This window comes from Sus scrofa, chromosome 10 (genome assembly GCF_000003025.6).
Source record: "Sus scrofa isolate TJ Tabasco breed Duroc chromosome 10, Sscrofa11.1, whole genome shotgun sequence".
Lineage (NCBI taxonomy): Eukaryota > Metazoa > Chordata > Mammalia > Artiodactyla > Suidae > Sus > Sus scrofa.
The window spans coordinates 8,662,902-8,675,649 of NC_010452.4; the positions used below are offsets into that span (position 1 = coordinate 8,662,902).

General features: G+C 40.6%; 1 protein-coding gene across 6 annotated transcripts in view; it reads right to left on the reverse strand.

The window, feature by feature from the left end:
• LOC102164422 overlaps positions 1–12,748 on the reverse strand; it is a 410,010-nt gene that overhangs the window by 126,455 nt on the left and 270,807 nt on the right. For 4 of the 6 annotated variants that reach the window (XR_002336182.1, XM_021064306.1, XM_021064308.1 and 1 more), the window contains one exon: positions 11,580–11,918. Coding sequence is in view for 3 of the 6 variants with exons in the window: in XM_021064306.1 (XP_020919965.1) it covers positions 11,778–11,918 (141 nt within the window). In the remaining 3 variants the exon portion in view is untranslated. Of the gene's footprint in view, positions 1–11,579; positions 11,919–12,748 lie in introns of those variants that run through there. The other 2 variants (XM_021064312.1, XM_021064310.1) reach the window with 1 other exon arrangement.

Sequence of the window (12,748 nt, forward strand, 5' to 3'; positions counted from 1 at the left end):
TGTGTTCTTTGTATCTATGAATTCAGGTTTCTTATTGTTCTTTTTTTTTCTTCTTTTTTTTTTTAGGGATGCACCTGCAGCATATGAAAGTTCTCAGGCTAGGGGATCCAATCGGAGTTACAGCTGCCAGCCCACGCCACAGCCACAGCCACAACAACATGGGATCCAAGCCGCGACTTTGACCTACACCACAGCTCATGGCAATGCCAGAGTCTTAACCCCTGAGGGAGGCCAGGGATTGAACCTGCATCCTCATGGATACTAGCTGGATGCATTTCTGCTGTGCCACAATGGGAACTTCCTTCATTTCCTCTGGATCAATACCAAGAAGTGGACTTGCTGAATCATGTGGTAGTTCTCTTTTTAATTTTTTGAGGAACCTCCTTCCACACTGGGTGTTGTTGGATAAACAGAAAAGGTTATAGATTTTGAGGAAATTCAATTTATTAATTATTTGTCCTAGAAATCTTTGTCTAGTTAAGTTTTCAAATCTATTCTATTTTTTTTCTAGAATCCTCCAGAAATATTTAAATTTAACAACCAACTCTGAAAACTCAATTGCAAAATACAGCTTCTTCTAAAAGTTGAGATGCCCATGTGAAATTTTGTGGTTTTTTTCTCTTTTTAGGGCTGCACCTGTGGTAAATTATGTTTACAGCTGCTGAATATTAATTACTACCCACAATTAGGCAGCATGAAGAATAAAACACACAACAGAGGCTCTGGCGACTCACCTATTTTGCCACTTACATGCAGGTCAGTACACACGTATGTATCTGCACACATATGGAAGTTCATAGGCTCGGGGTTGAATCAGAACGGCAGCCTCTGGCTTGTGCCACAGCCACAGCAACGCAGGGTCTGAGCCACATCTGTGCCCTACACCACAGCTCATGGCAACACAAGATCCTTAACCCACTGAGCGAGGCCAGAGAGCGAACCCACATCCTTATGGGTCCTAGTCACATTTGTTACCTCTGAGCCACAACGGGCGCTCCTAAAGCGAAGTCTTAATGCGCAAAGAGTGTGGGGCATCCTCATAGCTTAGTGGGTCCTGGAGCATCATCATTCCCAGCACGAGCAGTGTGAGGAGTTTCAAGGCTCTCGGTTTGGTGTTATTTTTGGAGATGACTTGGGTTTCTGTAGTCTTGGCTTCCTCGAGGATCAGAGTCATGCTTTGTAGCAAAGGCTGCCAAGCTAAACTTTTCTCTGGGTGAGAAAGCACGTGTTTACCCACGTGCAAACCTGAGCTTTAGTGTCTTGCTGTAATTGCATCTGTAAAACCTCTTCCTCAAATATTACTCTTTGCCTCCGTGGAAAAACAGCATCTTTAGCAAAAAAAAGGACAAGTGGGCAAAGGTTTCCCCCATACCACCAAAAGGGTAACGTTTTAAAATGGAAGTGGCTCATGTAACCTACTTTTCTTTGGTTTTAAAATAACAGCTCCTAGATTTGCATTTGTTTTTCATTCTTGGCCCTGTGACCCCTGCTCCTGTTTTACTTGATAAATTCCATCTCGCCTTGCACAGGCAACCATTCAATCTGCAGCATTTTTCTAACTGTTTCATCAAAATGAGTTTAGGTGAGTTACCAGTTCTCTAGACTGGGACCTTTGTCTTGAGAAAGAGAAAAGCATCTCTCAATAATAATTTACTCCTTGAATTTCCCAGATTAAATTACGTTTACCGCTGTTGAATATTAATTACCACCCACATTTAGGCAGCATGTAGAATACAACGCACACCAGAGGCTCTGGCAATTCACCTATTTTGCCACTTAAATGCAGGTCAGGACACATGTATGGGTGGGTATGCACAGGTCTTACACGAATGAATATAGAGGAAAGTCACTGTTTGAAAACAAAGAAGTGATTATGTCCATGGAGAATTATTGCCAGAAACACAAGGAGAGAAATTGTTATGTTATTTGGATGAATGAGAAAAAGAACAGCTCCACAGAAAGATTTTAGGATCCTGGACAAAGTGCTGGTGGATACATGACAAATAGAAGTCAATATGCACAAATCACACAAACACTGATGAAGCACGTTTTGTGTTAGTTTTCAACATATGAGTTCTCATTAATCTTATTTTTGTCTTAATCACAAAAGAACTACATGCTTATTGTAACATTTCAAGCAATATAGAAATGCATAAGGTAAAAAAATTGGTGGCTATTTTCACTAATAGTTCCATCCCTGAGGAAACCAATGTCAATACTCTGATATGTATTCCTTTATACAAACATGTACACACAGAATTCATTGTTTTGCTTTTTTCTTTAAAATAGAAGTTGAATCATATTATGTATTATAATAAAATATGCTTTTGTCACAATATTGAATCAAAAACTTTTTAGGGGTGTGTGTGTATATATATATATGAATTATTGTTTTTAATAGCAGCATAAAAATGAATTTACTCACTGTATTAGTCTGTTAGGGTTTCCATAACAAAATACCATGCATTGGATAGCTCAAACAACAGAATTTTGTTTTTCTGTTGTCTTTTTAGGGCTGCACCCATGGCATACGGAGGTTCCCATGCTAGGGGTTGAATCGGAGCTGCAACTGCCAGCCTACACCACAGCCACGCAACGCCAGATCTGAGCCATGTCTGCGACCTACACCACAGCTCATGGTAACGCCAGATCCTTAACCTACTGAGTGAGGCCAGGGACCAAACCTACGCCCTTATGGATACTATTTGGGTTCGTTAACCACTGAACCCTGATGGGACCTTCTTAAACAATAGAATTTGGTTTTCTCACAGTCTTGGAGGCTCCAAGTCCAAGATCAAGGTCCTCACGTGGCCCTTCCACTATGTACGCATGTTCCTGTTACCTCTTCTTCTTCATAGGACACCAGTCCTACTGGATTAGGGCCCCACACTTAGGACCGTGTTTAACCCTAACTTCCTAAAATCCCTGTCTTGATATAGTCACATTGGGAGTTGAGAGTCAACCTAGGAATCTTGGAAGCCATATTTCTGTCTGTTATACTTACCAATTCCTCTACTGTTTGACATATCTGGTTTGTTTATTGATCAATTTCATTGCACCTTTCCAAATCTTACTTTTTATAAAAATTGTTTGCATTCATCATACAAATATATAACACAAAAAATACAATGGATAGAGGGGAAATACAATTACCCAAATTCCTCCATGCCAAAATAATCACTGTTACTCTTTGGTAAACATCATCCTAAATAGATCCATGCAAATAGACAGAAGGACAGCTGGGTAGGTAGGTAGGTAGATAATTGGATCGGTAGATAGAAAGATAGGCAATTCTGCACAAAAGCACATGCATGCTATTTTCATGGAAAATGCTAGATTTACTATTACTCAAACTTAATGAAAAAACGGTGAAAATAAGTCAATGAAATTTTTAATGTTGTTTCTTCACATCAGTAAGTAGAGTTCTTAAGACATTAGATTTTCAAACTTGTCTGAAAAACATTAAATGGCTTTGGCCATTAATGCTTAATTACAAATTTCAGCCTTATATGATATTTATCAATCCCTAATGAATGAAAGCGACTCATGCTCTTAGACTTTCAACACCCATGTTCATTCAACTATATCATTAGATATTCCTTATCAAGATTTGTAAAATTCTAGAGTTCCCATTGTAGCTGAGCAGTAATGAATCCGACTAGTATCCATGAGGAGGAAGGTTCAATCCCTGGACCTGCTCAGTAGGTTAAGGATCCAACATTACTATGAGCTGCAGTGTAGGTCACAGACATGTCTCAGATCTAGCACTGCTGTGGCTGTGGTGTAGGCTGGCAGCTGCAGCTCTGATTTAACCCCCAGCCTGGGAACTTCCATATGTCACAGGAGCGGCCCTAAAAAGAAAAAAAAATATTATAAAATTTATATCCAGCTCTGAATCTATGTTTCCACATTCACTTAGGTCGAATATAAAAAGCAGTCATCCATTGCTCACTAACAGTATTTTTGTTAGGGCTTCTCCAATCTTGAATTCTTTATCTTAACCTTAGAGAGCAGGAATTTATCTTCAAGGATGTTTATCAAGACATGCTTGGCATTCACTGAGTTCCTGCATGTCTGAGGATCTACGTCTTTTGAAGAAAATTTGACCTGATGTAAAATTTCTGGGTCACACTTTCTTCCCTGTATAAATTTGTTGTTCCTTTATCTCTTGGCATCCCGGAGTCTGGTGAAGATTTGTTTCCTCTTCTTTACATACCCAGTTTTCGCCACACTGTTACTCAGGTGCCTGCTTCTATGTTTACTCTTACTATTTGGTAACTACAACAGCATATATGCAAGTGTTGAGCAATAGTTGTTTTTCCCAGTTCATACTCCCTCCATAGTTAACCACCCAATTTTTAAGAGTTTATGTATACTTTTTATGCCCCTTCTTATCTCTCTTCTTGAATAGTGGTATACTCTGTATATGTTCTCCAACCTTGTTTTTTTTTTTTTTTTGGTTTTTAGGGCCACACCCGCAGCATATGGAAGTTCCCAGGCTAGGGGTTGAATCTGAGCTGCAGCTGCTGGCCTACACCACAGCCACAGCAGATTCGAGCCACATCTGCAAACTACACCACAGCTCACGGCATTGCTGGATCCTTAACCCACTGAGTGAGGCCAAATCCTATGGCTACTAGTTGGGTCTGTTACTGCTGAGCTACAACAGGAACTCCAACCTTGATTTTTTTTTTTAAATTTAACAATATAGCCTAGAGATTATTCTACTGCAGTATGAAGAGATAGTCACCATTCTTTTAGAAATTAAAAAGAAAATTAGTAAGGTGTAATGAACCAAGCAGTAAGCCACATATATTTAGAATGTTTGCATTTTCCAGAAATTTGTATAAATGGAATCATACATTACATACTCTTTTTTTTTCTGGATCCTTCCAGTCAGAATAATTATTTTTAGGGTCAGCTTGTAGCTTATGCATCAACAGTTGGCTTATTTTTATTGTTGAGTAATATTCAACTGTATGGTATACACATATATATTTTTTCAGGAATAAGAACAGTACCAATTTGACATTTAAATTGGTGTCTGGCATGAGGATTATAGAGGAAAAAAATAATTATAAAAATTTTAAAATATGTTTCTAGTCTGAAGAATTAGTAATACCTTTATATGCTACCTTATGTGATATGATAAGAATCCTCTGTAGCTTTCAACATATTTTTTTTCTATTTTTCTATGGACTATGCATCTGTAAAAGAAAATGTAGAGGCAATTTCCTTTAAATGCAATAATACTGCCCCAAAGGAAGACGTCATACTTTAAGGCAATCTTTAAATATATGCAAGTCAGAGACATTTTATCTTTCAAAAACTTATTTCTAAGTTGTGTGTTTAGAAATTGGATATACACTAACCGTATAAAACATTAACAATAGTTTTAATGTACTTAATCCATTCAATAGGTCTATGTAAGGCATACTTAATGGGTATGCATTTGCTATAATAACTCCCCTTTTTAACCAACCACAAAATATATTAATATTTCTATGAGAAAATTCATTCTGAGCACTGGTTTAAATGATCCCTTTAAATTGAACAAATATTTATGAACCTCCAACTTGGTCTCAGAAATGGTTTTAGATGGCTTGTTTACATTTTCTAATTTAATCTTCATAATAACTGTGTAAGATGCAAATGGGGTATCATTATCCTTATTTCACAGATAAGAAAATGGAAGCTTAGAAACTTTAAGTCACTTTCCCACAGTTACTCAGATTATGGCAGAGCTAAGATTCAAACCAAAACCCTAATTTTTTCCATGATACTTTGTGGTCTCTTTTTTCCTGAAAACACATACACAAGCAGCCCTGGGACTCTGGCAGTTGGACAAAGAATTTCTTGCTTTAGATCCTTCAATTTCTACACAATCACATACATTTTTCAAGCTACAGCCCTTACTCTGATTGTATTTCAGTTTCATGGGGCCAGCTCTCCCAGGAGACCATGAGCACCTTGAAAGTAGGTTCTATGTTCTGTTTATCTTCGTAAACTCCAAGGCAAAAATGCCAGTCACAAACTGGGTTTTTTTTTTAAAGGTTTCTTGTACTTAACTTTTAGAAGCTTTTGTAGCTTTCTTGATAGGTGTCTAGGAGAGTTTTTTAGGCGATTTTCTCCTTTGTTCCTCTCGCCTCTCTACCTTCACTTTCTGAACTCTGGCGGGAAAGATACTAGCCTACATTTGTGTTGGAGGGGAGTCTTTCGGTACATAAAGAATAATGGGAGATTGAGCTTAATTTCCAATGGGAAAAACAGGCCCACAAACAGGGAGGTTACCTGAGAAACCAGTTCCCACACTGAGGGATGAGAAGAAAAAGGATTCTTTCCACCTATTTTTTTTCCCACTGCTACCAATGTTGTTATTATAGATCACATCCTAGGGCACCAAGGAAGTGTGTGTGTGTGTGTGTGTGTGTGTGTGTGTGGTCAGAGGCACATCCACAGAATGAGAGTAAAGAGAGAAAGAGAGAAAAATCTTAAGTTGGATCCAATAATAGAGCTTGTGGCAAGAGGTGTGACTAGAAATCCTTTTTTTGCAGGTACCATCATGATGAACCAAAGAATTACATACATACATTGTGTGATTCTTTGGTTCGTCACAAATATGAACCAAAGAACATCTGGTTCATTAGCATGAACAGTAACAATAGATTAAATTAAGAGGAAGCTTGAGAGTCGACTCCATCCACAAGGCTTAGAAAGGTTGGAATCAGAGGGCACAAAAGCAGATATTCCAAGTCTTGATGGCCAGGCTATAGGATCTTCACTCTCACAGTGGTCCCTGAAGAGGGACCTGAGCAAAGAAGTGGAGTAGTTACCAAGACAGTAGCCAAGGGCTTCATTTTAGAGGTGAGGACTGTATTGAACAGAGAGGAAAGGCAAGATGGTATACCTGAGCATCCAGAAGTCAAGAAAAGAGGCAGAAGCAGCCAGTCTGGCTGCCTCAGCAAGCAGCTGCCTTCCAGTGACATGCCCACTTCGATGGGACAGCCCAGGGTATCTCTCCTACCAGAATTAAGGTTAATGCACCCGAATTCACCCAGATACTCTACAGGTCTTAAGCAAATACATTCATAGATATAAATTCAACAGTTACAAGAGTACTCATTTAACTCTTGGCACCTTTTTTTTTTTTTTTTTTGTAATAGCCTGGCAGATAGCCATACATCAACACAATGCAACATGCCTAAGGATAAACACCAAGAGAATCTTCTTTTTAAGGGTAATAGGACTCGAAGCATAAGCCCTTGGAACCTTAAAGAAGCCCCTGCCTAGCATATTTCTTATACAGGCATAAAAATTCAGAACAGTTGTGGGTGAATGAATGAGACTATTACTCCTAGTATCTCTATGGTTCTGCTTCTTATTTTTTTTTTGGCCACATCTGCAGCAAGAGGAAGTTCCTGGGCCAGGGATTGAATCTGTGCCAAAGCAGCAACCAGAGCCACTGTAGTGACAATGCCAGATTTTTAACCTGCTGTGCCACAAGGAAACTCCTGTGCTTTTGAATGCTGAGATGTCTCACTCCCTTAATAAATGAGTATCTTCTTTATAGAACAGAGGAATATGTTCCCTTGGGAAAATACAGGCATACAAATCATTAATGAATAGAGTGGACTTTCTAAAAATTGAATCACTTAAAAGCAATAGCAAAATTATGGAGTTCCCATGTGGCTCAGGGTGTTAAGGACCCAGCATTGTCAATGCAGTGGCTCAGATCACTGCTGTGGTGTGGGTTCAACCCCTGGCCAGGAAACTTCCCCTTGCCATGAGTGCAGCCAACAATAAAAATAAAATAAAGAAAGAAAGAAACAGCAAAATCAGAACACAAAGTAATTGGTTTGTTTTTACAGCTGAAGCAATAAAGTCCAAGGGAGCAAAGAATAATTGGATGCCTGGCACCCACATAAATAACAAGTCCTTCAATTTCATCTACCCTCCTCAACTTCATCTACCCTCCTCAACTGGGTTTTCCTTTAGGGCAATATGCCACTTTCGGAATTGCTCTAGTTTTTCACCTGGAGTCATATGTGAGTTGTGATTTTCTAGAAAGGACAAAGTGTCTTCCACCTGAATGAGGTAAGACTCTAGGGCAGAACAGCTGTGTGGATTTAGGCCAAAACCTAAGGCACAAATGTCCAAGAGTCCATACAGATATAAATAAATGACTGAAAAAATAAATAGGGAAAACAGAAACATATCCTATGCGAAAAGATCCCAAGTAATTTCTGTAGATACTCAGCCCTCAAGGAGCTGGAGTATCACTCCCTCCCCCTTAATTGTGGGCTGCACACGGTGACTTCCTTCCAAAGAGGACAATATGAGAAGACGGGAAGGTAGCTTTACTTCCAGACCAGCCAGGTGGTCAAAGTGATAGCAAAGGGATAAGCCATGTTGACAGTATGTGCGCTGGATATTATGTGATGAAAACGGAACTTCCCTCTGCTGTCTGAACCCCCATCTAATCATGGAGAAAACCATCAGACAATCCCATTTGAAGACATTCTACAAAATACCTGACCAGTATGCCTTGAAGCTGTCAAGCTCATCAAAAACAAGTCAGAGGAACTGTCACAGTCAAGAGGAGCCCTAGGAGATGTGACAGCTCAGAGTGGGATGGTGTTCTGGATGGGATCGGGAACAGCAGGGGGATGTTAGGTAAAAACTGAGGATGACTGAATCACGGGCGGACTCTGGTTCATCACAGTGGATCACTATTGATTCATGTATTGTGACAAATGGGCTGTATCAACATTAGATGCTCTTGGTAGTTTCATAATTTTCTGTAAGTCTAAAGCTGTTATTAAAGAGGCTTATTTAAAAATATACAGAGAATAAATACAGAAAAATACACAGTAACTGAGTGTAAAGGGTCCTATGAAATAATAGAGAACACATATATTGGTCTCCGCCCTGGGCTCCTGGTACAGAGCTCCTAAACCCCTTGTAATTTCTTGTGATAAGAGCATAGGAGCATCTTTGTTTCTAGTATTTGGGGTTTTTTTTCTTTTTCTTTTTATGGCTACACCTGGGACACATGGAAGTTCCCGGGATAGGGGTGGAATGGAAGCTGCAACATGGAATCTGGGATGTGTCTGCGACCTACACCACAGCTCAGGGCAACGCCAGATCCTTAACCCACTGAGCGAGGTCAGGGATCGAACCTGCATCCTCATGGATACTAATCAGGTTCTTAATCCACTGAGCCACAATGGGAACTCCTAATATTTGGCTTTTGACCTCAGTGTCTGACACGGAGTTCCTAAATCCTTTGAAATTTACTGGGTGATGGGAGTGTCTTAGTTTAATGAGGTGATCCTTGGTGGGCTCCTAGATGGGGGTAGGTCATGAGAAAGGTCAAGCTGTGATTAGAAGCTTGGAGCTTTCAGCCTTACCTCCCACTCTCCAGAGAGAGGAGAGGAGCTAGAAACGGAATTAATGACTGATCATGCCTGCATGGGGGAAGCTCCATAAAAATCTCACAAGTATAGAGAGCTCCATTTTGGTGAGACGTGGAGGTGCTGGGAGGTGGGGCACATGGAGGAGGCCTGAAACTCCCTGCCCTGCCCACTTTCTTGTTCTGTTCATCTGATGCATCTGGGAGCATCTGTATCCTTTATCATATCCTCTTCTAATAAACCGGTAAAGAGTTTTCCTACGTACTCGGAGCTGATCTAGCAAATTAATCACACTTGAGGTGGAGTCATAGGAACCATCCATTTAGATAGCACACGAGGTTGACACACAGGCGACGACATGACCTTGAGGTTGGCATCTGAAGGGAGAGGGGCAGTATTCTGGGACTAGGCCTTCAACCTGTGGGATGTGATGTTATCTCCAGGGAGACAGGGTCAGAACTGAGTTAAATGACAGGACGTCCAGCTGGTGTTGCAGGACTGCTTGGGGGCGGGGGGGTGGTGGGGAACAGACACACATATCTGGTGCCAGAAGTATAGTGAGTGTGGGAGTAGTGTGAGAATAAAGGAAAAACACACGGGAGGATGAGTGACGTTTTCTTTAGAGATCTCATTTGACTAAAACACACAGCAGTTAGTGAGCTTCAGGCGGGATGTGGGGTGGGATGGAGGAGGAAACACGGACCACGGAACATGTGGCTGAGGAAAACCTGAAATTTTCATTTTTTATTTATTTATTTTTTGCTGCACCTGTGGCATATGGAAGTTCCCTGGCCAGGGATTGAATCTGAGCCGCAGTTGTGACCTACCCCACAACTATGGCAACGCTAGGCCCTTAACCCACTGTGCCACAGCTGGAAATCCAGAAAACCTACAAATCCTAGTATGTGGGTCTTTAGAGGGGCCATCTCTTAATTATCGTTTTAAGATTATATAATACCATGTACATATACTTCAATCACTATATATTTTGGGGGCAAAAATCATTTTATAAATACCTCTCACTTTGTGCTATCAGACTACTGTCCCTTTTCCTCTAGAATTCACAGTGTTTGTGGTCAATCTCTCCCTCCGTGGTTCAGTTCTGACTCTCTGTCTTGTTATCTCCATCGTATTTATTTCTTGGTCTCCCTTCCCTGTCTCTCTCTGAATCTCTCTCTCTCTCTCTCTCTCTCTCTCTCTCACACACACACACACACACACTAATGATTTTAGAGACCACAAGGAGGCAAGAGAACATTCTCTTGAGAAAAGCAGAACGAAGATAAGAAATAGAACAGTTCCTCTCCTTTAACAGTGAACCCATACTTATTCGCATAAGATCACCTACTAGTGCTGGACTTTTATGATATTCTTGTTCAGAGAAATATCAAATGGAGGATCCATTTGGAGAATGTGAAATGAACCATGCAAAATAAAAAAGTCTGCAAGTCTTCCAAAAATATAAATAAATATCCTTATAAAATCCTTTATTAGATTCTTATAAAATTTATCTCAGAGACAAGAAAATAATTTCTTGCCAAGACTGTTTCTCCCTTCCTTTCTAGGTTTATTGCTCTTATGAAATTTTGATTCCTCTCGTCTCTGTACAAAAACACAGAAAGTTCTTGATTAACTGGTTTGCTTTCTTGTTTCTCCAGTTCACTCATATCCAGTGGACAAATTTATATTCCGTATCTTTTCACCATTTCATGCCTGAGATCAACATCATCAAGACTTAAAAGACTCAGTGTTCCCGCCGCGGCTCAGCAGGTTAAGAAGCCAACACAGTGTCTGTGAGGATGTGGCTTCCATCCCTGGCCTCACTCAGTGGGTTAAGGATCAGGCTTTGCCTCAAGCTGTGGCAGAGGTCACAGCTGCAGCTCCAATGTGACCCCTAGCCTGGGAACTTCCATATGCCACACCTGGAATAGAAACAAATGAACAAACAAACGCAGCAAAGAGCAAGGCATCCTACCAGCCGCATCACTCTCTGCCAGAACCTGGCCCTTTTGCCCTCTTTCTGCTATCTGTTGGCACTTTCTCCTCCACAAACCATTGTCCTACCTTTGCTCTGCTCAGACATCCTGCATATTACCTTCTTTTTGACATCATAACAAATCGCCCCCAACTTAGTAGCTTAAAACAACAAAAAATTTACTATCTTACCATTCTCTAGTCCAGATGTCCAAAAAGGGTCTCACTGGGCTAACGCAGATGTCGGCGGAGCTCTGTTCCTTTCAGAGTCTCTGGCAGAGAATCTTTGCCTTGTCCAGCTTCTAGAGGCTGCTCACATCCTTTGGCTCATGGCCCCTTTCCTCCGTCTTTGAAGCCAACAGGCACATCACTCTGACCTGGCTTCTGTGATCACATTTCCTGATTCCAGCTGGGACTCTGCCCCTTTGAGGGACTCTTGTGATGAGCATGTGTGAGAACCACTGCCTCAGAGATGGAGAACAGATTCTTCTTCCAGGTAGAGTTTGCAGGAGTCCAGGGGGAAACCGATAACTAAAGAGACACATTGGGGCATCATCAGCAAACAAGTGACAACTGAAGTCATGACAAAGATATTATCAAAACCCAGGAATTCACACTCTAACATTAAGTATCTGCCATAAACTCTAGAACTGACATGCTTTGTACACTACAGTACTTCTTGAAAGGGGCTGACTACAGCCTTTTTTTTGGAATTGAAGTGCTGGGAATGAGATGATGACAATTCTGGCTATTATTCCTCTACACCGATTCTTCTTTTGTCCAGGAATAATTTAGTGTGGAGAAGAGAAATATTGGGAAGAAAGACATGAAGGAGGAGGCATAAGAGGGGGAAACTTAGACTCTTTTGTGCACATTTTTTAAAATTGTTATTTCCCCAATACATTCTTTTTTCCCACTGCACAGCAAGGTGACCCAGTTACACATACATGTATACATTCTTTTTTCTCACATTATCATACTCCATCATAAGTGACTAGACATAGTTCCCAGTGCTACGCAGCAGGATCTCATTGCTAATCCATTCCAAAGGCAATAGTCTGCATCTATTAACCCCAAGCTCCCAGTCCATCCCACTCCCTCCCCCTCCCCCTTGGCAACCACAAGTCTATTTTCCAAGTCCATGATTTTCTTTTCTGTGGAAATGTTCCTCTGTGCCGTATGTTAGATTCCAGATATAACTGATATCATATGGTATTTGTCTTTCTCTTTCTGACCTCACTCAGTATGAGAGTTTCTAGTTCCATCCATGTTGCTGCAAATGGCATTATTTCATTCTTTTTAATGGCCAAGTAGTATTCCATTGTGTATATGTACCATATCTTCCTAATCCAATCTTCTGT